This window comes from Bison bison, unplaced genomic scaffold (assembly GCF_000754665.1).
Source record: "Bison bison bison isolate TAMUID 2011002044 unplaced genomic scaffold, Bison_UMD1.0 scf7180017864270, whole genome shotgun sequence".
Classification (NCBI taxonomy): Eukaryota; Metazoa; Chordata; class Mammalia; order Artiodactyla; family Bovidae; genus Bison; species Bison bison.
The window spans coordinates 1,709,798-1,736,804 of NW_011494842.1; the positions used below are offsets into that span (position 1 = coordinate 1,709,798).

The window sequence follows — 27,007 nt, forward strand, 5'->3', positions numbered from 1 at the left end:
TTTTTTTTTTAAATCACTCATACCCATCAGAAGTCACTGGAAGAAGAAAAGAAAGAGCATGTTGAAAAAGTCAAAGAATTGCAAAAATGGGTATCAAATATCAGCAAGACATTGAGAGATGGAGAGAAGGCTGGAAAGTCTTCCTTTTCTAAGCAAAAGGTATTCACCGAGATGCTGGTTTACTAATAATTACAGTGATAAGAATTTACTGAGTCGATATAGTCCATCTAAAAAATACTTTTAATTCTTTAGTTTTCCCCATTTCTTTGGGCAACTATAAATGAAGATCAGAGAGGTTCAGTAACTTGCCCAAGGAAGTACAGTATGTGGCAGAAGACGCGCTTCTCTGCTCCAAATTCTGAACTTTATCAGTACTAACCTCACTGTTAGTCAGCCAATATGTGGCCTGGTCCTCCTCACAGTGAGCTCTGCTTCTTGGTCTTTGTGATAAGCACTGCTGGAGAGCAGAGTCACTCTCTTTTGTGCCCTGAGTATATCCACGCACTCTTGTGTCATAAAGAGATGCAGGTTCCTTCTTACAATGTGAACAACAAGTTTCCAGAAGAACAAAACACAAACCAAGATGACAACCTGTGAGGATTGAAATTAGTTGTGCTTTTCTGGATCTTTTCTATCTCCTAAAGAAAACAACTGCCCTCCACCAGGAATTCCAGGTTCTTTCCCTCTCCTAATGAAGCCTTCAGTTCTGTGGGCTAAACTTGTCTACTTGGCTTCGGTTGACTGGCTACCTCTTGTGAGATGTTACTGCTCCGAGGTGTCCATTGGAATGCCCCACCTGATGCTCCTAGGGGACTGGATTAAATTAAGCAGGGTTACTGTTGCTGGTGATAGCATTGGAATTGCTGGTTTATTTAAAAAAAATAAACCTCTGCTAAGTTAAGCAGCATTTTTCTGGGGTACGTTTCCTATAGTGCCCTCCTGACCTGTGGAAATCACAGAGGTGCTCAGTAGCTTTTTACCTTCAAGCTCTGCATCGACACACACTTGTCATCACTTGAAACAGACATTGTTGCATAATCTAATAGTGGAGAACTTCAGTATCTTGTCAGATTTCACCTGTGGTGCAAGGCAGGTGTGCCATCTCTGAGGTTCCCCCAGGAGAGGTTTATAAACCTGAGTATTTGCTTGAATTCTCATTCAGTTGAAATCAAGCCAGCTTAGCTCATAGTCTAGCAAACTGCATTTTATAGAGTGTAGAGGAAATAAGTTGGAAAACACAATTACATTGAGTGTTTTAAACCTAAAGCCATCAAAGTGAATGTGAATATTTAGTTTAAAACATCTTAATTTCCCCCCTGTTAAACAGGAAAATAATTAAAATAGGGACACAGACCTTAGCAAGGATTTCTTTGTGGAGAACAAGTTTCTTCTGAGGAATGTGGTTTATGAACCCTTGGTATTTCTTCATTCTGTGGTTAGGAGTGCTCCCAAATTTTATAGATCAGTTTCAGGTTTACACCTGGCAGACATAAGAATAGATACTTTGCCAGTGCAGATTGTGGCCTCAGTTGCAAATCTTGAATTACTCTTGGTCACTCTATTAAAGGAAATTTCAGGTAATTTGATGTCAATAATAAGTGTCTCTCAAAAAATTAGTATGGCCTCATGCTTTCCTCTAACCACAAAAAATAGACTTTAAAATGATTCTCAATAGCATATGTCTGGGGAATATATACCTTTTCATTGCCCCATCACTTAAAAGAATGGTAATTACTTTCTGACGTTGTTGTTTAATCACTAAGTGGTATCCGACTCTTCTGCCACCCTGTGAGCCATAGCCTACCAGCCTCCACTTGTCCATGGGATTTAGGGCTTCAGAAATGATACACTGCTGAATTAGGAGAAAGGGCTTGCTTTTCCCAAACAGTTCAGTTTTATTTCTTTGACTGTCACTGGCGACTTTTGCAATCAAATGTCTTAATAATAGAAATTATTTAACCTCGTTCTGCAGATCTAGAGAGAAATACTTCCACTATGTTTTTTTCCAAATGAGCGCTGTATCCATCTCTGTGAGGACCGTGATGGTCCATTGCCGAGCATCTGTGCCTCCTTCATTCGTGGTTGGGCTGGGATGGATGCAAGAATCTTACCATGCTGTATTATTATTTCCTGGTGGAAGTAATGGCCTTAGGATTAGAGGGAGGGGCTCCACTCATTGTACATTCTCAATGAAGTATTCATCTTATCCAGACCTGCAGACTGGGAATAACTCATGGTATTGACTCAGGTCACCTGAAAATAGACCCATCGTGTGGGTGTTGATGGAAACTTGGATCAGTTTTTTAAAAAGACTGTTATCTAGCCTTTGTGAAGGAAGAGCCTGAGTGTACTTTCTTTACCTTGCAGATTTCCAGTGAGGAAATTTCAATCAAGAAGGAACAGTTATCTGAAGCACTACAAGGCATGCAGCTGTTTTTGGCTAAACATGGAGACAAGTATGTTGGTTTTAATTAAGTCTTTTATTCAGAGTAGCGAAGTGGTCTTCAAAATGCTCAGCAAAGTAGAGGATATTAAATTTTAGTGGAGGGTTTAAAAATGGAACTCAGTCACAAGTTTAGTTAATAACCTATGATTATAAAGTGATTTAACTGTCACTTTTCTTGACTCTCAGTCTTTATCAAAATTCTGAAATATACTTATTATCTCCATATATTGCTGATAAGAAAAACAGGCTCAGAGTTAAGGATGAGTTGCTAGTTAGTTGTAAAGATTCCAAGCCAAGTCCTGATTCTAAGTAGTACTTACTCTCCAAGACCTGCCTTTTGGAAAATATGTATAAATGTGTTCTTTATTTCCTTAGCTGAGACCTTTGGCAACAAGATTTCTAATGGTTTGGTTCTTGCTTTGAGGCCCTTCATTTATTTTAGCCTTAGGAAGGGATGGAATCTACCCTTTTCTTAAACCCTTCTTTGGCTGTCATCAGAATTAATCTAGAATGATTTTGTACCTTAGCGAATTGGGTTAATTTCCTTATGAATTTCATTTTTATTCATCTTTCTGCTTGAACAAGTTTAATCTTGAGTCATGGCACATTACTTGTCCCTTTTCCATGTTGGAACTAACAATGGGATCTTCCCCTCTGTTCAGTTTAGTTCAGTCGCTCAGTTGTGTCCGACTCTTGTGACCCCATGAATCACAGCACGCCAGGCCTCCCTGTCCATCACCAACTCCCAGAGTTCACCCAAACTCATGTGCATCGAGTCAGTGATGCCATCCAGCCAATCTCATCCTCTGTCATACCCTTCTCCTCTTGCCCCCAATCCCTCCCAGCATCGGGGTCTTTTCCAATCAGTCAACTCTTTGCATGAGGTGGCTAAAGTATTGGAGTTTCAGCCTCAGCATCAGTCCTTCCAATGAACACCCAGGACTGGTTTCCTTATAGGATGGACTGGTTGGATCTCATTGCAGTCCAAGGGACTCTCAAGAGTCTTCTCCAACACCACAGTTCAAAAGCATCAATTCTTCGGCACTCAGCTTTCTTAGTAGTCCAACTCTCACATCCACACACGACCACTGACAAAACCATAGCCTTGACTAGATGGACCTTTGTTGGCAAAGTAATGTCTCTGCTTTTGAATATGCTATCTAGGTTGGTCATAACTTTCCTTCCAAGGAGTAAGCGTTTTTTAATTTCATGGCTGCAGTCACCATCTGCAGTGATTTTGGAGCCCCCAAAAAAGTCTGACACTGTTTCCACTGTTTGCCCATCTATTTCCCATGAAGTGATGGGACCAGATGCCATGATCTTCGTTTTCTGAATGTTGAGCTTTATGCCAACTTTTTGACTTTCCTCTTTCACTTTCATCAAGAGGCTTGTTAGTTCCTCTTCACTTTCTGCCATAAGGGTGGTGTCATCTGCATATCTGAGGTTATTGATATTTCTCCCGGCAATCTTGATTCCAGCTTGTGTTTTCTTCCAGTCCAGCGTTTCTCATGATGTACTCTGCATATAAGTTAAATAAGCAGGGTGACAAAATACAGCCTTGACGTACTCCTTTTCCTATTTGGAACCAGTCTGTTGTTCCATGTCTAGTTCTAACTGTTGCTTCCTGACCTGCATATAGGTTTCTTAAGAGGCAGGTCAGGTGGTCTGGTATTCCCATCTCTTTCAGAATTTTCCGCAGTTTCTTGTGATGCACACAGTCAAAGGCTTTGGCATAGTCAATAAAGCAAAAGTAGATGTTTTTCTGGAACTCTCTTGCTTTTTCCATGATCCAGCAGATGTTGGCAATTTGATCTCTGGTCCCTCTGCCTTTTCTAAAACCAGGTTAAACATTTGGAAGTTCACAGTTCACGTATTGCTGAAGCCTGGCTTGGAGAATTTTGAGCATTACTTTACTAGCGTGTGAGATGAGTGCAATTGTGTGGTAGTTTGAGCATTCTTTGGCATTGCCTTTCTTTGGGATTGGAATGAAAACTGACATTTACCAGTCCTGTGGCCACTGCTGAGTTTTCCAAATTTGTTGGCATATTGAGTGCAGCACTTTCACAGCATCATCTTTCAGGATTTGAAATAGCTCACCTGGAATTCCATCACCTCCACTAGCTTTGTTCATAGTGACGCTTTCTAATGCCCACTTGACTTCACATTCCAGGATGTCTGGCTCTAGGTAAGTGATCACACCATCGTGATTATCTGGGTCGTGAAGATCTTTTTTGTACAGTTCTTCTGTGTATTCTTGCCACCTCTTCTTAATACCTTCTGCTTCTGTTAGGTCCATACCATTTCTGTCCTTTATCGAGCCCATCTTTGCATGAAATGTTCCCTTGGTATCTCTAATTTTCTTGAAGAGATCTCTGGTCTTTCCCGTTCTGTTGTTTTCCTCTATTTCTTTGCATTGATCGATGAGGAAGGCTTTCTTATCTCTCCTTGCTATTCTTTGGAAGTCTGCATTCAAATGGGAATACCTTCCGTTTTCCCTCTGTTAGATAACAGCAATTGTTGTTTTAGAAGTTTGCATATGCTAGAGAGATGCTGATATATTATTAGTCTATACTCTTTCCTTTGGTTCTTTATAACGGCCATCCTTAATTTACATACATAGCCACTCTAGACCTGAGCCATCTGTGTATGAGATTATGTTATTTTTTACTGTATTATAGTATTGATATATTATTGATTTTTTACATTATATTTTATGAGCCAATACTAATTTAGAAAAGTATTTTTCTTTATAAAATCATTGCACCTAGTATGTCATAATTATCACTTGCGGACTTATATTCTTCATTTCCTACTTTCTGGTTATTTTAGAATGACAGATGAAGAAAGAAATGAATTGGAAAAACAAGTGAAAACTCTCCAAGAAAGTTATAATTTATTCTTTAGTGAATCTCTGAAGCAACTGCAACAGTTGCAAACCTTAGGAGACATAAAGGTAGAGGAGAAGGTAATGTTATTTATTTACAACGCGAGGCTGTTTCAAGACTCTCAGTCTAACTGCATGGTTGTAGAAATATATGTCAGTGACAAAGAGATGATCTTGAGTTGTGTACGTGGAAGAAACATGGGTGGGGTTTATGTAAGTACTTGGAGATTTCCGTGTTGGTTATTAAATGCAACCTTTCACCTGCTGTCATCAGTTTCTGTGACATCTTAATCTCTGCCTTGCATGGTTAAAGAAAAGAATCATTCATTTTTCTAACTCTTCTCTTTCAAAGTCATTCTGCTGCTGCTACAGTAGGTATTTTAATATATAAATGTGATGATATAAAATAGTCTATGAGTCATCTCTAAAGGTGCCACTGGAATATTAAGGGGTTTGTCTGCCTTTCAGAGATAGCCAGGAGATTTATTTGAGAAATACTGGGCTATGTCTTAGTAAGGATCCTCTAGCATCTTCAAAATATAACAAAAATTGCTTACAATTTGGCCTATCCTTGAACTTTCTAAACTTTACAATACTCAGTATTCAACACAATATTCAGAATTCAAAGTTATTTTTATATTCAATTCTCTTACTCCCTGGAGTACTTTGCATACTATTTGTCGCATTTTGAGGGTACGTAGTGATTTTTTCTGTCTTGTCTGAAGAAGTCCGTATGCTGTAAACATCAATAGCATGGGGGTTTGAAACTCTCCCGTGTCAGGAGACTAATCTCATTGGGTTGCAGAGAGCATGGTTTGCCTTGCAGGTGTGTGTCCTGTCTCCTCACCCTCATCTTTTCCGTGTCCTCACTAACCTGTTGATGTCCACAATATGAAGTTTTCAATTCACAGATGCATGTCGTTTTCAAAGCTTTATCACATCCTGTGCTCTCGATAGATCACTGACTTAGATCACTTGTGCATTTGAGCTGCCTAACACTCACAGCCTTGCCACACCTCGGTAAGTAGAGGATTTTTATGCTAAAGTGTCTTTTTTTATTAAAAAAAAAAAAAACACTTGCAAACTAAATTTCTTGATGCTCTGCTCACCCTTGTGTCAGCCACTGAGACTTCTGTGCTTTCCTTTCAGCTGGATAAAGTCATCGCGGGCACCGTCGATCAGAGCACAGGGGAAGTCCTTTCTGTCTTTCAGTCAGTTCTGAGAGGCCTCCTTGATTATGACACGGGAATTCGGTTGCTTGAGACCCAGCTCATGATTTCTGGGCTCATTTCGCCAGAATTAAGAACGTGCTTTAACCTCAAAGATGCCCAGAGTCACGGCCTTATCGATGAGCAAGTTCTGAGCCAACTCCAAGAACTCAATGAAATGAAGGAGATTATCTCCGCTGTGTCATCCACCAGAGTTCCGGTGCTGGACGCCCTGGCTGAAGGTGTGATCTCAGAGCCCATGGCCATCAGAGTGCTCGAGATCCTGCTTTCCACGGGCTCGCTGGTTATTCCAGCCACAGGAGAACAGCTGACCTTGCAGAAGGCTTTCCAGCAGCACCTGGTTTCCTCAGCCTTATTTTCTAAAATCCTGGAAAGGCAGAGTCTGTGCAAAGACCTTATCGACCCCTCCACCTCTGAGAAGGTGTCCTTAATAGATATCATGCAAAGAAGTGTTTTGCAGGAAGACTTAGGGATGCGGCTTCTGCCTGTGAGGCCGCAGGAAGGAGGCAGAATAACATTGAAATGTGGCCGAAATGTGAGCATTTTAAGGGCAGCACACGAAGGCCTCATAGACCGTGAGACCATGTTCAGGTTACTGGGCGCCCAGCTGCTTTCAGGAGGTCTGATCAATTCCAAGTCTGGTCGGAGGCTGACTGTCGAAGAAGCCGTGGCAGAGGGTGTGATGGACAGAGACACTGCGAACAGCATCCTCACCTACCAGGTGGAGACAGGAGGAATCATCCGCTGCAACCCCGCCAAGCGTCTGACTGTCGACGAGGCAGTCCAGTGCAATCTGATCCCGTCCAGCAGTGCCCTTCTGGTCCTTGAGGCTCAGCGAGGCTATGTGGGCCTCATCTGGCCTCACTCTGGGGAAATCTTCCCCACATCATCATCTCTGCAGCAGGAGTTGATCACCAACGAATTGGCCTCCAAGATCCTGGAAGGGAGGCAGAAAATCGCTGCTCTTTACATCCCAGAAACTTGTCAAGTCATTGATTTGGAGGTTGCCACGCAACTCGGAATTATAGATAATTACACAGCATCGATTTTAAAAAGTATAACACTGCCCGATAAAATGCCAAACTTGGGAGATTTAGAAGCTTGTAAAAATGCCAGAAGATGGCTCTCTTTTTGTAAATTCCAACCGTCTATGGTCCATGATTACAGGCTAGACGAGGATGCTTTTGATGGAGAAGAGCCAGTGGCAACTCAGAGCTCAGAACAAACTAAAAAATTGTTCCTGTCTTATTTGATGATAAATAGCTATATGGATGCAAACACAGGGCAGAGGCTTTTGCTGTATGATGGAGACTTGAATGAGGCTGTTGCGATGCTCCTGGAAGGCTGTGGTGCAGAAATTGACAAGGACACACCCATCGAAGAGTGTTTTGATGTCTTAAGACTCTCTGGTGTATCTCTGAATAACACTGCAAGTAAAGAAATGGGTGAAAGTCCAGCTTCACCAAGTAGTTTTGATAAATGTCATCAGAGAGAACCTGAACACAAAGAAACCCCTGAAAATACCATAGACGAAGAGTTTCAGGAATTGGAAACTAATGTTATCAGGAGTGAATTTTGGCTGTCAGAAAACCTGGCAGATGTAATCACAACTGATCTTAAAGTTAAGAAATCACCCGGTGTGAGTGTTCCCAGTTCCAGATCACACTTAACACAGCTTGGACTTGCTGATGTTAGCCTGCCCAGACAAGACTCTGAAAACAGAGTTGAAAATGGTGAAAATCAATGTCAATTAGAAACAAAGGAACATGCAGATGAATGTAGTCACTCTAAAAACCTTCAGAACTTGGCAAGTGATTTGATAACAGATCCTATGATAAAATCAAAACCTAGTAGAGCCTATGATTTAAATGAAACAGAAAATGAAGATAATATTAGCAGGGGTTCAGTTCTCTTTGACTATTCCCCCAGGCTGAGTGCCTTGTTAAGTCATGATAAACTGAGGACCGAGCAGGGAAGTTTTCATGATGTACACAGCGCAGAGAGTAATGGAAAGAAATGTGAAACCTCTACATTGCCATTCAATGACCAAACTGAGTCATCAGGTCAAAGAATAAGAGAAAAATTTCAAGACCAGTTTCTGGGAATTGCAGCTATTAACATCAGTTTAAAGGGAGAACAGGCTGAAGAGAAATCTTTCAATGTTGGTTGTAGTAATCCTCAGGTAGAGTGTCAGAGTGATGAATTTAGTTCAGATACTTGTGGTGAAGATGAAAATGCGCTTGCTACTTCTCAGCAGGAACCTGAAGATGAGAACCGTGAGTCCACAGTGGAAGGGTCCTCAGGTGCCCCGACCCCAAGGGCTGGTGGTCATGATGTTGGCCTGGCTCCCACCCATACCCCATCTTTTGAAGGAACTGTCGGCGCCAGTGCTGGCGACTATGAAACGTCCCTGCTGGATGACCGGTGCAGTGAAACAGACACAGACAGCGATGCTGACTTCTATGACACACCCTTGTCTGAAGATGACGACCATGATTCCCTGCTCCTTGAAGGTGACGACTGTGATTGTCTGCAGCCCGAGGACTATGACTCGCTGCCAGAGGAAGACGAATGGGCCGCTCCTCCTGGAGAGGTTTTCTATGATGTTTCTAAAGAGGAGGAACATTCTGTGGGGACCCAGGCAGGGCTGGCTGATAGCTTAGGTGTGAGGCGAGGAGCACAGTCTCTGCAGGATTTTCTCATAGGTGCTGAGAAAGCAGAGTTCGGTTCTGGTGAAGAAATCCAGTTAAATTCATTTGAGTCCTATGAAGTGAGTGGACCGTTGATGGAAACTGTATCAGAAAGGGACAGCACAGATGACCTTGAAGGTGATGAGTCTGATTCATTGACTGACTATGAAACTGAGGGAGGAAAAGAGAGCTTCACGATGGCGGTAGAATCTGAGGACACTGGCTGCTGGGAAGGGAGAGAAAAAGACTGTGTGGCTGGACAAGGATTTGAATCTGCTCCTGATCATTTAGATTCTGTGCAAAGCAAAGACAGTTATGAGGAATCTGTGTCTGGCCCTAACGAGCAGGACGACGATGACCGTGGCGCTGATGCTGGAGATGGCGCGGGAGGGGAGGGTGCGGAGCCCGTGGGCCAGGGCGCAGCTGCGGCCGTGGTCGTCCCCGGGTGTGTTGCCGCTGCTCCCGAAACAGAAAACAGCCATGCAAGTCAAAGGAACAATAAAACGATTCTCCTGACTCAAAAGCACCATCATAATTCTAAACAAAAACAGCAGTGTGTGAATGTTTTACAGCCAGAATCAAGTAGTAAAAGTAGCTTAGGTCCTGAAATAAACTGCTTTCCAGAAGATACAAATGAGGTTGTTGGAAAAAGCATAGAAGATCTGTTGAATCATGAGATGGTCCTTCAGGATGAATTACTGCCTATCATGAAAGACACTGAATCAGAAAACATCTTTAGCCCTGTTGGTGCCTTACCTAATACCAGTGTCAGTTCAGCCTCTGAACTCGAGGGCCACCTAAAGAACACAGGGCTTGAGCTGATTCAGCCGGGATCTGCTGACTCTGTGAAAGGTGGAAATCCATATTGTGAGAATGTGACACTTCGTGGTAACTCCTCTTCTGATAAAATCATTTGTCCTGAGCCCAGTTTAACAGGAAAACCTGCAGAGGAAAGCCATTTGTCATTCACAATGTCTGTAGCTGATAACGATCCTCCAGGCAGTGGAAGGGATCTAATTAAAAGGAGAGCTGACAAAAGCAATGTACAAATAGAAGATGAAGCATCAGTTCCTAAAATGTGCGCAGGTAAAGGAGAAGTTCTCATAGAAGGTCCCTTAGAAGATAAATATCCTAAACTTTTGCCCAGTAAAAGTACAAGGGAGAGTCTTGATATAGTTAATAGTCTGTTTCCAGTCCCACAAACCACACACAGTGAAGAACACAGTCAGGAAGAAAGCCTTAAAAACACAGCAGTAGCTCTTAAAGATGAACCACAGAACCTACCAACAGTAGTTAGTAGAAGTCCCGTTCAGTTTGAGAATCTTGAAGAAATATTTGACTCATCAGTTTCCCAAGTGATCAATGATGACATGACTTCAGACGTGACCTTGTCCGAAGGGTTTACAAAGATTGAGACAGATTCACTCACCGATGGACCTGAAGATGAGCTTGATCTGTTTACTTACTTAAAGCATTGTGCTAAAGATGTAAAAGCAAAGGATGTACTGAAACCAGGTGAAGATACCCCAAGCTGTATTCCAGTCACTTCCCCTCCCATTAAAGAGCATTTACAGTTAGGAGTTAATAATGCAGACGAGAAGGCAGCTCTTGCCCAAGAAGACTCACCTCCAAAGGAGATGGGCCAACAGAAAGACCTTCCTGCTGAAGAAAGCAGATCAGGAATCCCCAAGCTCACACCAGCAGGAGATGAAAGCATGCCTTCAGGCTTCCCTCTTGGAAATGCGGAAGGCCTTGGAAAACACATGGATTTTGTGCAGTCAGACCTCTGTGCAGATGGAGTAAGAAATAACTCCAGTAAGGCTTTAAGCACTGACTGCTCATCCTTAGAAATTAACAGCGAGAAAGAGGGGATTGAGCAGCAGAAAGGGAAAGAACCAGCCCCGTCGCCAGGAGCCCAGGGCAGCAAGGTGCAGGTTGCTGAACTATCTCAGGTCCTGGTGGAGGACATCACGGACACCTTAAAAGGTAATTTGAAAGAAGGTCGTGTGACTCCTCAAGAGCTTGGAAAACCTTCAGCCTGTGCAGATGCTAACATTCTAATTCAGACCTTAATTAAAAGAGTTAGCTCATCACAGTTGGTGAATGAAACACCTGGTGTGCCCAGCAACTCTAACACCAGTGGCTGTGGCATTTCCTGCGCCAAAAACTCAGAGAGCAGAGAGGATCCGCTCTGCGCTGCAAACCTCAAGTCTGAATTGCTCCTTGATATACTTAAGCAAAGTCAGTATAGCCAAAAAGTTATAGGAGCTTTTGAACTGATGAAAGAATTAACTCAGATGGAGTGTGATCTGGAGGAAAAGGGTGGGGCATCTGAACTTCTTCCTCTGCAGCTTGAAGATATATTCTGCAAGCTGCTTCCCGATGGATATTCGGAGAATGGAGGACAGCGTACAGACTTGAGTAAAAAATCACCTACAGCTCCTGAGGTGACAGATGAGGAGCCACACATTCTTGAAGAATTCAACAGCAAGGAAGGAAACCCCTGTTCCCTAAATTTACGAAGTGTGAAAGAGAGTGGCCCAGAAAACTCTCCTGTCTGTGCACCAGCTTTGTCAAGAGATGGGAGGCTGAAGGAGCTGTGTGCTGCGTCCCCAGGCCATTTGGAATGTATTTCAGGGTCAGAAGACTTGGCTTCTGGAGACAGCTTGATGGAGCGAGTAAGTGGACTTTCCATTTTATAAGCAAGTAGCTGTGTGGAGCATTTGGGAATAATCACATTTATTTTATTTGGTTGAAAAACCTGCACAGAGCAATTGAATGAAATGTCCACGTTTATCTTCAGTTTTCCAAGGAGCTGCAGCAATGTTTACAGCACAGATCAAAGATGTGCGAGTATTTGGCTTTGCTTCAAGACATGAAGCCTCCCTTTGGCAGCCAAGACTCCCGGGATGGCAGTCTAGAAGCTTTGAGAGACCAGCTGAAACAGTTGGAGGTAAGAATCGTCTGCTGATGGTTATGGAGGGTGGTCAGCTAATATTAATTTGGAAAATTAAGAAGAGCACTTGTCTATTTTGAGTGTTAGTTATACTTGTGTTTCTCACTAAATAGATACGAGATGCGTATTTTTTTCTGCAGACATTTGGATTGGGATTGGCTCCAATTGGTGTGATTTTAAGAAAGGACATGACGCTGGCGGAGGAATTTGTAAAGTCTGTGCCGAGTGACTTCCCCAGGGGACCCCTCGAGGACCTGAGCATGAGCCTCCAGAGTCTGCAGACGGCCCTTTCATCCCTCCAGGCTGCGTCTTCAGAAAGAATGAGCCACATCACGCTGGCGATCGACTCCAAGGTGGTAGGTACCAGAACGTCTCGTGCTAAGTCAGATCTAGCTTTTGGGAGAAAGTTGAGGGTTTGAAAATTTAGTCATAAGACGAAATATTTGTTCTTAAATTGTTAAGCCCTTAACACAGGATCATTATTTGTAGGAATTTAAAATGTGGGGAAAGATAAAAATGAACACGCAATTTTTATTTTCTAGTCTAAACTAGCCGTTTCCCATGAAGAGTTTCTGCAGAAACTCCAGTCATTCTCATGTTGGATATCGGAGACGAGCAAATCTGTGAAGGATGTGGAGATCATGACAGTTCGAGATGCTGAACTCATAAAACAAAGCTTGGAGTTTCTCAAGGCAAGTATCAAAATCAGTAAGATAAAGTGTGTGTGTGTATGTGTGTGTGTTAGTCGCTCAGTTGTGTCCAGCTCTTTGAGATCCCATGGACTCCTCTGGCAGGCTTCTCTGTCCATGGGATTCTCCAGACAAGAATACTGGAGTGGGTTCCCATTCCCTCCTCCAGGGAATCTTCCAGACCCAGGGAATGAACCCAAGTCTCATTATGTCTCGCATTGGCAGCTGGGTTCCTTACCACTAGCGCCACCTGGGAAGCCCCCGTATTTTGTAATAAATGTTACTGTTGATAGAAGCTTTCTATTATGGCTTAACTTGCTGTTCATAACTAGTGCTACTTTGTTCACAGAATGTGTTGAAAGACCTCAGACACACCAAGACGCAGCTGGAGACCACCGCCTTTGACGTGCAGTTCTTCATCTCTGAACACGCTCAAGATCTGTCTCCCACCCAAAGCAGACAACTATTAAGGCTCTTAAACACAACTCAGAAGGGTTTCCTTGACATGCAGGACTCAGTAACTACCCAGGTGGAACATTTAGAGGCTCAGTTACAGCTAGAACAAGATCTCGATCATCAGAAGGTCTGCCTTTCTTTGTGGAGTCGAAATTCTTGGCTTTTAGTGCTTCAGTGTGAAACCTGTAATGTAGACCCCAGGGGCTGTGGGTAGGAAAAGATAGGAAGGGTTTTCTGGAATGGCAGTGAATGGACAGGGTATGATGTGGCAATTCTACAATATATAAAGGTATTTTTGGTCCTAAGAAGGCTTTTAATTTTCATGACTCCCTCAAACTGCTGCTTTTAGGGGAGGGTTGTAATTTTTTTCCCTAGGAGGAAGAAATGTGTATGCACTGAGAAGTGTCCAGGGATAAACTGATGAACATATGGAGAGTGAAGGTTAAGGGTGTCTCTTCTTCTTGGGAGCAGGGTGGCCCAGCTGGATGGGACTGGGCTCTGGAGCCAGGCTGCCTAAGCTTACACCCTGTTCACACCACTCACCCACTGTGGGGACCCAGGGCAAGTCACTGAACCGGTTTTCTCACTGGGAAATTGGAGATTGTAGCAGTGCTTACCCAGTAGTATCATGGGCATCAATGAAAGAAAGAATTAAAACTCTTAGGACCTTGCCTGGCACGTGTCAGGCTCCTAGTCAACCTGATCCATGGCTGTAGAATGAGTAGAGTGAATTTAATAGATAAAAGATGCAACCAATGGCTCGATTAATCTCTTAGGATGATGTAATGAATTGTTTGGGGTGGTCCATTCAGTAGGAACAGTGCGCAGAGGTGGGGACAGAATTGGCCCCAGTGATGAAGGCACGAGACCTTGTGCAAAGCTCCTTCGATCTCTTCTGGAAGAATAAGCGTGGTCTCCAGCATGATATCCTGTCTACGCATAACAAATATATGCTCACAGACTGATCACAACTAACTTCTGTTTTGATATCCTTTTGCAGAATTAATTGTGTGTGTCGCAGGTTCCCAGAGCTTCAGGAAATGGGATGTTTCTTCCCGTCGGTCAGAAGCTCCACCTCTTACACATGCGCGTGGCCAGTGTTCTGTTGAGCGGTGCCATCGAAGCGTGGCCTCCTTCCGTGTGCATGAGCCACGCTCTCGCGTTCTGTGTCACTCGCTCAGTGTACACCCCACTGCTATCGTGTTTACAGCATACGTAGGGACGCTTATGTAGACGAAACTTGCAAAATGTGTTGTGGTAAACAGCTGTGACAGCAGTGAGCTGGGGACCAGTTCACGAGGCTGTGGTTTTCCTCCCTTCAGCTGGTGGCCGAGCGTCAGCAGGAGTACAAAGAGAAACTGCAGGGCATCTGCGACCTCCTCACCCAAACCGAAAACCGCCTCATCGGTCACCAGGAAGCCTTCGTGATTGGAGATGGCACGGCTGAGTTAAAGAAGTACCAGTCCAAGCAAGAGGTAGAGTCCAGCTTTGCGTTCGGGGGTCGAGTCCATGTTGACTTGGAGTACTGGTATTTGGAAAGCAGTTGGGGCTACTGGAAAGTAGTCATCCCTTTACCTTTTCAGAGGCAGGGTGCACCAAAGACACCCCTAGATCTGAGCTTGAAGCTTCATACTAAAAGTTGTATTTCAGGCTCCAGCCAGCCAGGTAATTTTCTTGACTTTGTTTTGGTGAGATGTTGAATGGAGGAGACAAATAGAGGAAGTTTGATAGGTGGGGAGAAACCTTGTATGATGAGTTAAAATCTGAATCCACTGAAGACCAAGTCACTCACAAATCAGGAAACACGTCCATGAGTTTGGGTTCTTGGTTCATCTCATTCCTTTCATTGTTCTCTGAGATTTGTTTCTTTTCACTGAAGGAACAAGCAATAGTAACAGATAAAGAAAGCTTTATTTCGGTGTCAGGAGAAGGGACATTCTCTTCGCTGTGAGATAGTTCCTGGTTCTGCTCCCAGACTCTGAAGCTCTCAGAGCCTCACTGACTCTGTTGCTCATACTTCCACTGCAACGTTACTGTCAGAGTTAAATATTATATGTCAGGGGACCAGCAGTTAATGCCGTATACTACATTGGAGAAGGAAATGGCAACCCACTCCAGTGTTCTTGCCTGGAGAATCCCAGGGACGGGGGAGCCTGGTGGGCTGCCGTCTATGGGGTTGCACAGAGTCGGACATGACTGAAGCGACTTAGCAGTAGCAGCAGCAGCAGTGGCTCAGTGAAATGTATCTCTTTTAAAAAAATATATTTATATATTTTAAAGTATAGTTGACTACAGTATTATATTAGCTTCACACACAGAACACAGTGACTCAACATTTAACAGATTACACTCCATTTAAAACTAATATGTTGGCTATATTCCCTGTGCTGTACAATATATTCTTATATCTTATGTATTCTATACATAGTATTCATAGATTGGAAGAATTAACATTGTAAAAATTGTCCATACCGCCCAAAGAAATCTGTAGATTCAGTGTGATCCCTATCAGAGTACCCATGACATTTTTCACAGAACTAGAGCAAATAATCCTAAAGTTTATATGGAACTACAAAGACCTTGAATAGCCAAAGCAATCTTGAAAAAGAACAAAGCTAGAGTTATCTTGCTTCTGGATTTCAAACTGTCCTGCAAAGCTATTGCCATAAAACGAGATGGTGTCGGCACAAAACAGACACAGAAATCAATGGGGCAGAATAGAGTCCCAAAATAGACCCACACACTTACAGTCAATTAGTTATGACGAAGGAGGCAAGAATATACAAGGAAAAAAAAAAAAAAGAATATACAAGGAGAAAAAGCCTCTTCACTCGGTGGTGCTGGGACAACTGGACACTGTCTCTTTCAATTCAGATACTTCCCAGAAAAATTTGGGGAGCCTTAAGTTATGGGGGAAAATAGCATGAAGAGTTAAACATAGTGCAATATAGAGAATGAAATTATAATGGGTGAAAAAAAGAGGAAGAATTACATAGAGAAATCTAACGAGAGGAAAGCTATATTACTTGAGGAGAGATCTTACTCTGAGCTTCCTAGCAGCCAGGGCAAAGAAGCAAACATTACATTTTATAGAACTCTGGCATTTAGTAGAAAAAAATTGTCTTTGGAAATTATCTTAGGAACAACTTAGCTCATAATTTAGGGAATTATTTGTTTTTATTTTGAGCAGTAGATAGATGTTAATGTATAGAAACAGAATTGATAATATTAACGTGTATTTAAAAACTTTTATTATGTACTCACATAATGTAAAAAAATCTGATGTGTGCAAATTTGTAAAGATTATACTAAATATTTCTTTTCAGTGTTTTACAAACCACATCCATTTATTAACCATGCAAATCTTATATCTTTCTTTAATATTCTTTGAGGTTTCAAATTACATTAAATATTATGATTTAAATAAAACCATTCAGATGAACATTGTATTGAATATGCTTTTTCAACCTGTATGCATTGTATGCATTCTCCTCTGCCCACACCTACCCCCACTTTCAGAATGATGGTTTTGAAAGAATTAAATAGGTTTACTAATTTAATAATTTTTTTCTTCTGTGTTAAAAGGAATTACAGAAAGATATGCAAGGAAGTGCACAGGCATTGGCAGAAATAGTGAAAAACACAGAAAATTTCTTAAAAGAGAGTGGTGAAAAGCTGTCACGAGAAGATAAGGCTGTGATTGAACAGAAACTGAACGAAGCTAAGATAAAGTGTGAACAGCTGACTATAAAGGCGGAGCAGTCAAAGAAAGAGCTGGACAAGGTTGTGACGACAGCAATCCGAGAGGAAACGGAAAAGGTCCTTATTCAGATGTGTGGTGCCCACTCCTGCGGCTTTGTTGAGAATGACGAGGCTCTCCAGGGCCTTGATTTGTTACCTGCTGTCAGGAGGTCAAAGCGATGATTAGCGCAGAGACTAGAATTTGGGGTTTTCATGCATGTAATTGACCAGATTTGAAGAATTGGCCTTGCTGAACTTAAAATTTTTTTTATCAAAGTTGATGTGCAATATTATAGAAGTTACAGATGTACAACACAGTGGTTCACAGCTTTTGAAGGTTATATTCCATAGATAGTTACTATATAATATTGGCTGTATTCCCTGTGCTGTACCATATATCCTTGTAGCTTTTTTTTGGGCCTTGCAGCTCGCACAGTTCTCTGATAAGGGATCAAACCTGTGTCCTCGGCAGTGAAAGCATCAAGTCCTAACCGCTGGACTACCAGGGGATTCCCTTCTTGTAGCTTAATTTCTTTTACATATAGTAGTGTGTAGGCTTTGTTGAACTTTTAAAAAAAAAAATCTAAGTGGGATTGTGGAACTTTGTACTTGTGAGATGTTTGAGGTCTCATCAGTTATAATTTTGGAATGTATTTTAAGAACAATGGAAACTTCAGAGTAACTACCAGTTGCTGTAAGACTTAATTTCATAATGTTCAGTTTTCAGCATGGGTCTGGTTTGTTTCCCCACCCTGATTTTTCAGTGATCTAACTATTTGCTTTCAGAATGTCTAAACACCCATGCCTCGGCCCACATTCACTGTTACCTATTGTGACCTTTCCTGCCCAGGTCGTGGCTGCGAAGCAGTTGGAAGAGAGCAAAACCAAAATCGAAAACCTCTTGGACTGGTTGGCAAATGTCGAAAGAGACTCAGGACGGGCAGCGATGGAGCCGAAACAGATCATTGAGCAGAACGGGACGCACTTTCAAGAGGGTGATGGCAAGTTGATGATGGGAGAAGAGGATGAATTTAACGGTAACCTGTTGGACACGGATGTTGACGGGCGTGTCGGGACCACCAAGGAGAACCTGAACCAGCAGTACCAGAAGATGAAGGTGTGTTGTTTCAAACAGGATATTGTTAGAGTCTCTTTTCGGGTCTATAAAGATAGGAAGAACTTAGCACATGAGTTGTCCCTTCAAAGTTCAGGGACCCTTGAGAGTAAAGTCCTTTTTTTCTAGGCCCATCATTATGTCAGAATAAGTTGTGCTGAGAACTGTAAACAAGTCAAAAGCAATGAGAACTACATCATTAAATGTGGAGTTCTTCTCTGTAAAGCAGAGTTGTAAGGAATTAACAGCAATAACGATAATAGCTAGCATTCGTAGAGCGGTGACAGTGGTCCAGGCAAACTTCAAAGCTCTTCCCGGCTTGACTCATCACTTTGTCCCTTTCGTCCTCCCCACTACTCTGTAAAATGAGAATACAATTATAACAGTGATGAGCTTATTATTGTCAATGTTGTTATTATTCTCATTTTACAAATGGGAAGGCTTCCCTGGTGGCTCAGTGGTAAAGAATCCACCTGCCAGTGCAGGAGACCTGGGTTTGATCCCTGGGTCGGGACAGTTCCCTGGAGAAGGAAATGGCAACCCACTCCAGGATTCTTGGAATACTTGGGAATGCTTGGGAAATCCCATGGACACAGTAACCTGGCTTCTGTAGTCGCCGGAGTTGCGAAAGAGTTGGACACAACTTAGCGACTGAACAACAACAGATGGGAAAAGTAACTTACAGAATGAGCTGGCTTGGCCAGGTCATGCTTCTAGTGAGGGATGGAGTTTGGGCTTAAACCTAGGCTGTGAGTCCCTCTGCTGAATTCCAGTCCGTGCCTGCTGTGTCCTTTTGGGTTCATGCGAGTCCTCTGCAGACCTCAGCTTGTCTGTTTGGTGAAGGTGCTGTAGAGGAGAGGAGTGAAAGCTTACTGCATGAAGGAAGTCAGAGCTGATGTGAATGCGGTTCCAGGAGCCAAGGGGGCATTTGAAAGCTGTTTTTAGAGAGTGTTTTAATCATTTTATTTCAGTGTTTGGCTTTTGGTGGGTTTCAGAAATGTTTGTGGTTCTGCTGTTTGCCTCTGAGCCTTTATCTTTGGCATTTTGGGAACAGAGTGCTCTCTGAGAAGCTATTCTATTAAAGGAATTAGAAAGTAAACCAGAAGAGGAGTGGGGTGTTCATTACATCACAATTTCAAGAGGTTATTTCAAAACCTGACTGTAATTGCGTCTTAAAATGAAAAATGTAACGATTTCCTAAAGGAACCTTGTGAGTCAGTTACAGAGGAGTCAGGAAAGGTTAGGAACTCTACTGAAGGAGTGGAAAATACCAGGGTGGACCAGACACACAGGTGCTGCCCAGGAAACCCTTGTTTTTGGCCACAGTATGACGTTTACCCTTCTGAATGCTTTACTGCTGAGAAGATGGGAACCTAAGGAACTTAGAAATTCCCGCTCTCCTGGCAGAGTGGAAAGATGGCCCAGAGGCTCAGGAGCACAGGGCTTTGGGGCCAGCTCTTTGTCTGTGCCACGCATCCTGGGCTCGGTGCTTCCCCACCTGCAGCCTGTCTCCCCTCATCTGTCAGAGGGAAGGACGGACCGGGTGACCTACAGGTATGATTACACCTGTCCAGCCCACTGGACGGAGGCGTCCTGTGAATATAACTCACATATGGAAGACATCACCTGTGGGAGAAAAGTCATTGAGACAGAAGTCCTTGCATATGTCTGCCACACAGCAGGTGTTGTTACAGGCAGGGTGGGGACCAGGACTGGTGAGTCTGTTCTCTGCTGATGTCTGGGATCAGACTTTTCAGGACAAGCTGCCCCACAGCAGCGCTCCTCGGCCCTGTTCATCTGATGGCTGGCGTGATCTTTTCTCAGCCCCTGGGTGCCAGCTCTTTTGTTGGTCATGAGCAGAATGAATCCCATCCTGGTTCTTGTCTGCGGGGCTGAGGATGACTGGGCAGGTGGTAACCATCTGCATTCTGTGGGTGCTGGGAGGCAGCAACTTCCTACTGAGTTGAGCTGGGTATGGGTTGGGTGAGTATGGGATTGGGGCCCTCTTTCAGGGTTAATAGGATCATCAGAGAAGGGCCACACAGGAGAGGGAGATTTGTGGCAAGACTTAGGGGAGATGGGGGTTGCCAGGCAAGTATTTTGGGGTAGAGCTGGAGCCAGACAGGAGAGCAGCTGGAGAAAAGGGTCCCAGCGCATCTGCGGGTGGGGATGGGTAGAGGTGGAGGCCAGGTGCCTGGTCGGCGGTGGGGGACAATCAGGTCCCAGAGGGGGTTTGGAAGTGGTTGGGATCAGGCATCTGGCTTCAAGTAAGTCATCACAAGAAATGCAGAAATGGCCCCAAAGGATTATTACATGTTTTAAAAATTGAAGTATAGTTGATTTACAGTGTTGTGCTAGTTTCTATGGTACCGCAAAGTGATCTAGTCATACGTATGTATACACTTGTGTCTTTTCCATTATGCTTTTGACCGCATTTTAATGGCATGATGGGGTGGATGGAAGAAGCTGGTTATGGCTGGAGAGGAAGGGCTCCCGGCCTTCTGAGGCCCGCACGGCTGCCCTGAGGGCCCAGGGCGGGTAGCTGTGCACACCAGCGAGCAGCCCCTCACCTGTGACCTGCTCTGTGCTCCGCCTCCAGGGTGAACCTGGATCCCTGGGTGTGCCAGGCTCTGAGGGCAGTGTTCTTCCTGCGTGGCTTCCTGTGGTCCTTTCTGCATATGTGTGACTGTAGGGTACTGTCCTCTTTCCACTTTGGAAACCGAGGCTCAGCCAGCCCAGGAGCAGCTCCAAGATGCTCCTCTATTGTACGTGCTCCTCTGACTTCCCTTGAGCTTCTCCAAATGTGTATTGTTCTTGCTTACTACTTATCTTTGTGGGTTGTTTTTTTTCTTTTATGCTTTCAAATTATAGATTCTTTTTTTTCCTATTAAGTATTTTTTCAAGATCATTTCGTAAGCAAACATCATACTTCTTTGATCAATAATCAGGTGAAGACGCTCCCCGTCCCCTTAGGGAGCTCGTGAGGAAGGGATGAGCCGAACTAGAGCAGGTGGTGGGTGCTTGTTTTCAAGTTGGAAGAGTAATTTGTTCCATTCCTCCCCAAACTTCTCAAAACGGTACTTGTTTTGTGCGCTTGCCCAAGTCCTTTCCAGAGAAGACTGGAAATCCTAAGATGAGGTGAGCCTCCCCTCCTTTGGGGAAATTCATCAGTGGAGCAGAGGCGGGGCGCCCGGGGCGGCGTGGCGGGAGGCGGGGGTGAGCATCAGGCGCCAGCAGACCCCACGCCCTGACCCCACCGCTCTCGCGCAGGCGCAGCACGCGGAGCTCGCGGCCCAGCAGCAGGCAGTCCTCGCGGCCACACAGGCGGCCCAAGCCTTGCTGGAGACGCAGGGCCACCACCTGTGCCCGGAGGAGAAGGAGAAGCTGCAGAGGAACGTGACGGAGCTGAAGACACACTTCGAAAGCGCGCTGGCTGCATCGGAGACGGCGGTGCGCCGGACGCGCTCCCTACAGGAGGAGCTGCAGAAGTTCGACACGGACTGCGGCGAGTTTGAGCAGTGGCTGCAGCAGGCAGAGCAGGACCTGCAGAACCTGGAGGCTGGCGCGGACGACCTCAGCGGGCTGACGGCCAAGCTCAAGCGGCAGAAGAGCTTCTCGGAAGACGTCATTTCGCACAAAGGGGACTTGAGGTACATCACCATCTCTGGCAACAGAGTGCTGGAGGCAGCCAAGTCTTGCGGCGGGAGAGAGGGAGGCGGCCGGCCTGATCGGGACCAGGTGGACACATCTGCCGCCCACAGAGAAGTGCAGGGCCGGCTGGACCGCGCCACCGAGCGCTTCAGGTCCCTCTACACAAAGGTAAGTGCAGTGTTTAAAATTGATGTCTAATTGATTTGCAACGTCATGTTAATTTCTGCTGTACAGCAAAGTGACTCAGTTGTACACGTGCATACATTCTCTCTGATATTCTTTCCATTACGGTTCATCACAGACAATGAATATAGTCCCCAGTCCTGTGTTGTTAATCCTCTCTATGTAAGATAGCTCACCTCTGCTAGTCACCTCTGCTTTTCCTCTGAGGGAGGGAAAGGTTAGGAGTCTGGGATTATGTCTGTGACTCTGCTTTTGTTTCTCAGGCAACTTTGTGTCATATTTTAGATTCTACGTACAAGTGATATTATGTGGCATCTATCTTTCTTCTTCTGACTTACTTCACTATCATCTCTAGGTCCATCCATGTTGCTGCAGATGGCATAATTTCATTCTTCTTCAGGCTGAGTGACATTCCACTGTATATACGTACCACCTCTTCTTTATCCATTTGTCTCTATCTGTGGACACTTAAGGAGAAGGCAGTGGCACCCCACTCCAGTACTCTTGCCTGGAAAATCCCATGGACAGAGGAGCCTGGAAGGCTGCAGTCGGTGGGGTCGCTGAGGGTCAGACACGACTGAGCGACTTCACTTTCGCTTTTCATTTTCATGCATTGGAGAAGGAAATGCAACCCACTCCAGTGTTCTTGCTTAGAGAATCCCAGGGACAGAGAAGCCTGGTGGGCTGCCGTCTATGGGATCACACAGAGTCGGACATGACTGAAGTGACTTAGCAATAGCAATGGACACTTAAGTAGTTTCCATGTCTTGGCCATTGTGAATTAGCACTGCTATGAACATAGCGGTTAGAGTGCTTGTCTGAATGTATGCCCAGGAGTGGTATTGTTAGATTAGGTGGTAGCTCCATTTTTATTTTTTTTGAGGCAACTTCCTACTGTTCTCCATAGCGGCTGCACCAGTTTACATTTCCACCAACAGTGTAGTAGGGTTTCGTTTTCTCCACACCCTCTCCAGCTTTTATTATTTGTAGACTTTCTGATGATGCCCATTATGACTGGTGTCAGGTGGTAACCTCGTAATATTGATTTGCATTTTGCTTACTATTTAGTGATGTTGAGCATCTTCTCATGTGCCTCTTGGCCATCTGTATGTCTTCTTTGGATAAATGTCTATTTAGTTCTGCCCATTTTTCAATTGGATTTTGTTTTGTTATTGAGTTGTATGAGCAGTTTATATGTTTTAGAATTTAAGCCCTTTTTGGTTTCACCATTTGCAAATATTTTCTCTGATTCCATTGGTATTCATTTTGTTTTGTTTATGATTTCATTTTCTGTGCAATAAGGTGATTTCATTTTTAACTTTTTTATCTGTACCTATAGTTTTCACTGTGTCCTGTTAACTTTAGTTTTGGAATTAGAAGCAAGAAATTTGAAAACTGAAGCAGGGAAAATAAGGCATTTTTATCTTGCTTCTATCAGTCTTATTCATCTGCTTTACTTCTGCAATGTGTATTTAAAGATTAAGACTGTACAGTTATTTTTTAGTTCATGTAGTGTGGTTTCCAGGCAGCCCTGACTGTAAAACTCTGTACTACCCATTTTGACCAGCAGGTGGTGTGTGTATTTTGGCTCTAAGCGCAGAGTACTTTGGCAAAGGAGAAAAGGAATGTTAGAACCATCTGAATGCAGAGTTCCAAAGAACAGCAAGGAGAGATAAGAAAGCCTTCCTCGGTGATCAATGCAAAGAAATAGAGGAAAACAATAGAATGGGAAAGACTAGAGATCTCTTCAAGAAAATTAGAGATACCAAGGGAACTTTACATGCAAAGATGGGCACAATAAAGGACAGAAATGGTATGGACCTAACAGAAGCAGAAGATATTAAGAAGAGGTGGCAAGAATACACAGAACTATATAAAAAAGATCTTCACTACCCAGATAATCACAATGGTGTGATCACTCACCTAAAGCCAGACATCCTGGAATGTGAAGTCAAGTGGGCCTTAGGAAGCATCACTACGAACAAAGCTAGTGGAGGTGATGGAATTCCAGTTGAGCTATTTCAAATCCTAAAGAATGATGCTGTGAAAATGCTGCACTCAATATGCCAGCAAATTCAGAAAACTCAGCAGTGGCCACAAGACTGGAAAAGGTCAGTTTTCATTCCAATCCCAAAGAAAGGCAATGCCAAAGAATGCTCAAACTACCGCATAATTATACTCACCTCACACGCTAGCAAAGTAATGCTCAAATTCTTCAAGCCAGGCTTCAACAGTATGTGAACCGTGAACTTCTAGATATTCAAGCTGGATTTAGAAAAGGCAGAGGAACCAGAGATCAAATTGCCAACATCTGTAGGATCATCAAAAAAGCGAGAGTTCCAGAAAAACATCTCTTTCTGCTTTATTGACTGTGCCGACCACAACCAACTGTGGAAAATTCTTCAAGAGATGGGACCACTTGACCTGCCTCCTGAGAAATCTGTATGCAGGTCAAGAAGCAACAGTTAGAACTGGACATAGAAGAACACACTGGTTCCAAATAGGAAAAGCAGTACATTAAGGCTGTATTTTGTCTTCCTGCTTATTTAACTTATATGCAGAGTACATCATGCTAAATGCCGGGATGAATGAAGCACAAGCTGGAATCAAGATTGCAGGGAGAAATAGCAATAACCTCAGATATGCAGATGACACCACCTTGATGGCCAAAGGCAAAGAAGAACTAAAGAGGCTCTTGATGAAAGTGAAAGAGGAGAGTGAAAAAGTTGGCTTAAAACTCAGCATTCAGAAAACTAAAATCATGTTTTTAGCATGTTTCTAGCATCTGGTCCCATGACTTCATGGCAAATAGATGGAGAAACAGTGGAAACAATGACTTTATTTTGGGGGCTCCAACATCAGTGCAGATGGTGACTGCAGCCATGAAATTAAAAGATGCTTGTTCCTTGGAAGAAAAGTTATGACCAACCTGCTGCTGCTGCTGCTAAGTCGCTTCAGTCATGTCCAACTGTGTGTGACCCCCTAGACGGCAGCCCACCAGGCTCCCCCGTCCCTGGAATTCTCCAGGCAAGAACACTGGAGTGGGTTGCCATTTCCTTCTCCAATGCATGAAAGTGAAAAGTGAAAGTGAAGTCGCTCTGTTGTATCTGACCCTCAGCGACCCCATGGACTGCAGCCTTCCAGGCTCCTCCGCCAATGGGATTTTCCAGGCAAATGGGTTGCCATTGCTTTCTCCTTATGACCAACCTAGACAGCATATTAAAAAGCAGAGACATTACTTTGCCAACAAAGGTCCGTCTAGTCAAAGCTATGGTTTTTTCAGTAGTCATGTATGGATGTGAGAGTTGAACCATAAAAAATGTTGAGTGACAAGAATTGATGCTTTTGAAGTGTGGTGTTGGAGAAAATTCTTCTGAGTCCCTTGGACTGCAAGGAGATCCAACCAGTCCATCCTAAAGGAGATCAGTCCTGGGTGTTCATTGGAAGGACTAATGCTGAAGCTGAAACTCCAATACTTTTGCTACTTGATGTGAAGAGCTGACTCATTTGAAAAGACCCTGATGCTGGGAAAGGTTGAACGTGGGAGAAGAAGGGGACGACAGAGGATGAGATGTTTGGATGGCATCAGCGACTCAGTGGACATGAGTTTGAGTGAACTCTGGGAGTTGGTGGTGGACAGGGAGGCCTGGCGTGCTGCAGTGCATCGGGTGGCAAAGAGTCAAACACGATTGAGCAACTGAAGTATAAACTGTAACTATAGAGTACTTTGCAGCCTCAAACTTGAGAAAGGAATCTTTGTCTCTTAAAATTCGCTTCACAAGTGTTTGCTTTACATGTATATTTGATTGGTATTATTTTAATACTGAGTGGCTAAGAGACAGTTTCCATTTCTATTATTCTTGTGGACCAGTAAGAGAATTTTGTTTAAAAACAGTGAAAGAAATAAAAAAGAGAAAACATGTCCCAGTTTAGAGTATAAGCTGAACAGGTTGACCAGGCTGCATCCATGGCTTGCGGAGCATCATTGACTGTTGGCCTTTTCTTTTCCTGGTCTGGATTCTTCCCTCCTCGTGTTGATCAGTCTTGTGCAACATAGAGAAGTTGATCAGTCTTGTGCAACATGAAGCACAGGGACCATGTCTCTGTCTGATGTACACTCTACGCCTGGTGTGTCAACTCTGTGAGATGAGCCCCTCTGATGACTGACACTTAGGGCCTTCAGTCTAGCTGAAGACCCAGCCCTGTGCGTATGTTTTTGAACTGGCATAAATGTAATCTGCCTGCTCACGTTTATGGTGACTTTCTGATTGGTTAGAGGAAGCACCTTCATATAAAGGAGAAGCTCTTTGCTCTGTAGGTGTCGCTCGCTGTGGTTGAAGTCTGGCGTCTTACAGGTGGCATGACTCCTAGGTCCTGAAGACTGTGTATAGAGGTAGCAGATTTTGATTCCCACTCTTCCTTTGTTTCATTCTCAGTGCAATGTCCTCGGGAATAACCTCAAAGACCTGGTGGATAAATACCAGCACTATGAAGACGCCTCGAGCGGGCTTCTCTCTGGGCTCCAGGCCTGCGAGGCCACAGCCAGCAGACACTTATCCGAGCCCATTGCCGTGGACCCTAAAAACCTGCAGCGGCAGCTGGAAGAGATGAAGGTAAGAGAAACGAGAGGGAGGGAGAGATCCAGCCCCGGGGTCGTCCCACAGGAAACCTTGCTTTCCCCCCACTTCTGTGATCCTGCCCGCAGGGCAAGGGGAGAGGGGTTGGGAAGGTGTGCGTGTCCCTCCTCAGGACTCCTGACTTGGTCTTCCGATGTCTGTCCATTTCTCTTTCTTCTGCTCTGGTTTAGCTGGTCTGACACTGCTGTTGTGGTTTATATCCCCCCCGCTCCTGCCCAGACACAGACCAGTCCTGCCCGGACTAGCTGTGGTCTTTACTCTTACTTATTTTGTTCGTCATCTTTCTCCTTCGTTAGCTCTGAGGTCCGCAGGACTGACCCTTGGTCAGACC

At 44.0% G+C, this 27,007-nt stretch overlaps 1 protein-coding gene across 7 annotated transcripts in view; it reads left to right on the forward strand.

The window, feature by feature from the left end:
- Positions 1 to 27,007, forward strand: part of DST (dystonin) — a 387,754-nt gene that overhangs the window by 249,404 nt on the left and 111,343 nt on the right. For 4 of the 7 annotated variants that reach the window (XM_010848528.1, XM_010848529.1, XM_010848530.1 and 1 more), the window contains 13 exons: positions 31 to 159; positions 2,368 to 2,456; positions 5,276 to 5,411; positions 6,480 to 11,927; positions 12,053 to 12,202; positions 12,346 to 12,561; positions 12,748 to 12,897; positions 13,244 to 13,477; positions 14,673 to 14,825; positions 16,936 to 17,169; positions 17,942 to 18,208; positions 21,476 to 22,024; positions 26,476 to 26,652. In XM_010848528.1, the coding sequence (XP_010846830.1) occupies positions 31 to 159; positions 2,368 to 2,456; positions 5,276 to 5,411; positions 6,480 to 11,927; positions 12,053 to 12,202; positions 12,346 to 12,561; positions 12,748 to 12,897; positions 13,244 to 13,477; positions 14,673 to 14,825; positions 16,936 to 17,169; positions 17,942 to 18,208; positions 21,476 to 22,024; positions 26,476 to 26,652 (7,932 nt within the window). The other 3 variants (XM_010848533.1, XM_010848532.1, XM_010848531.1) reach the window with 2 other exon arrangements.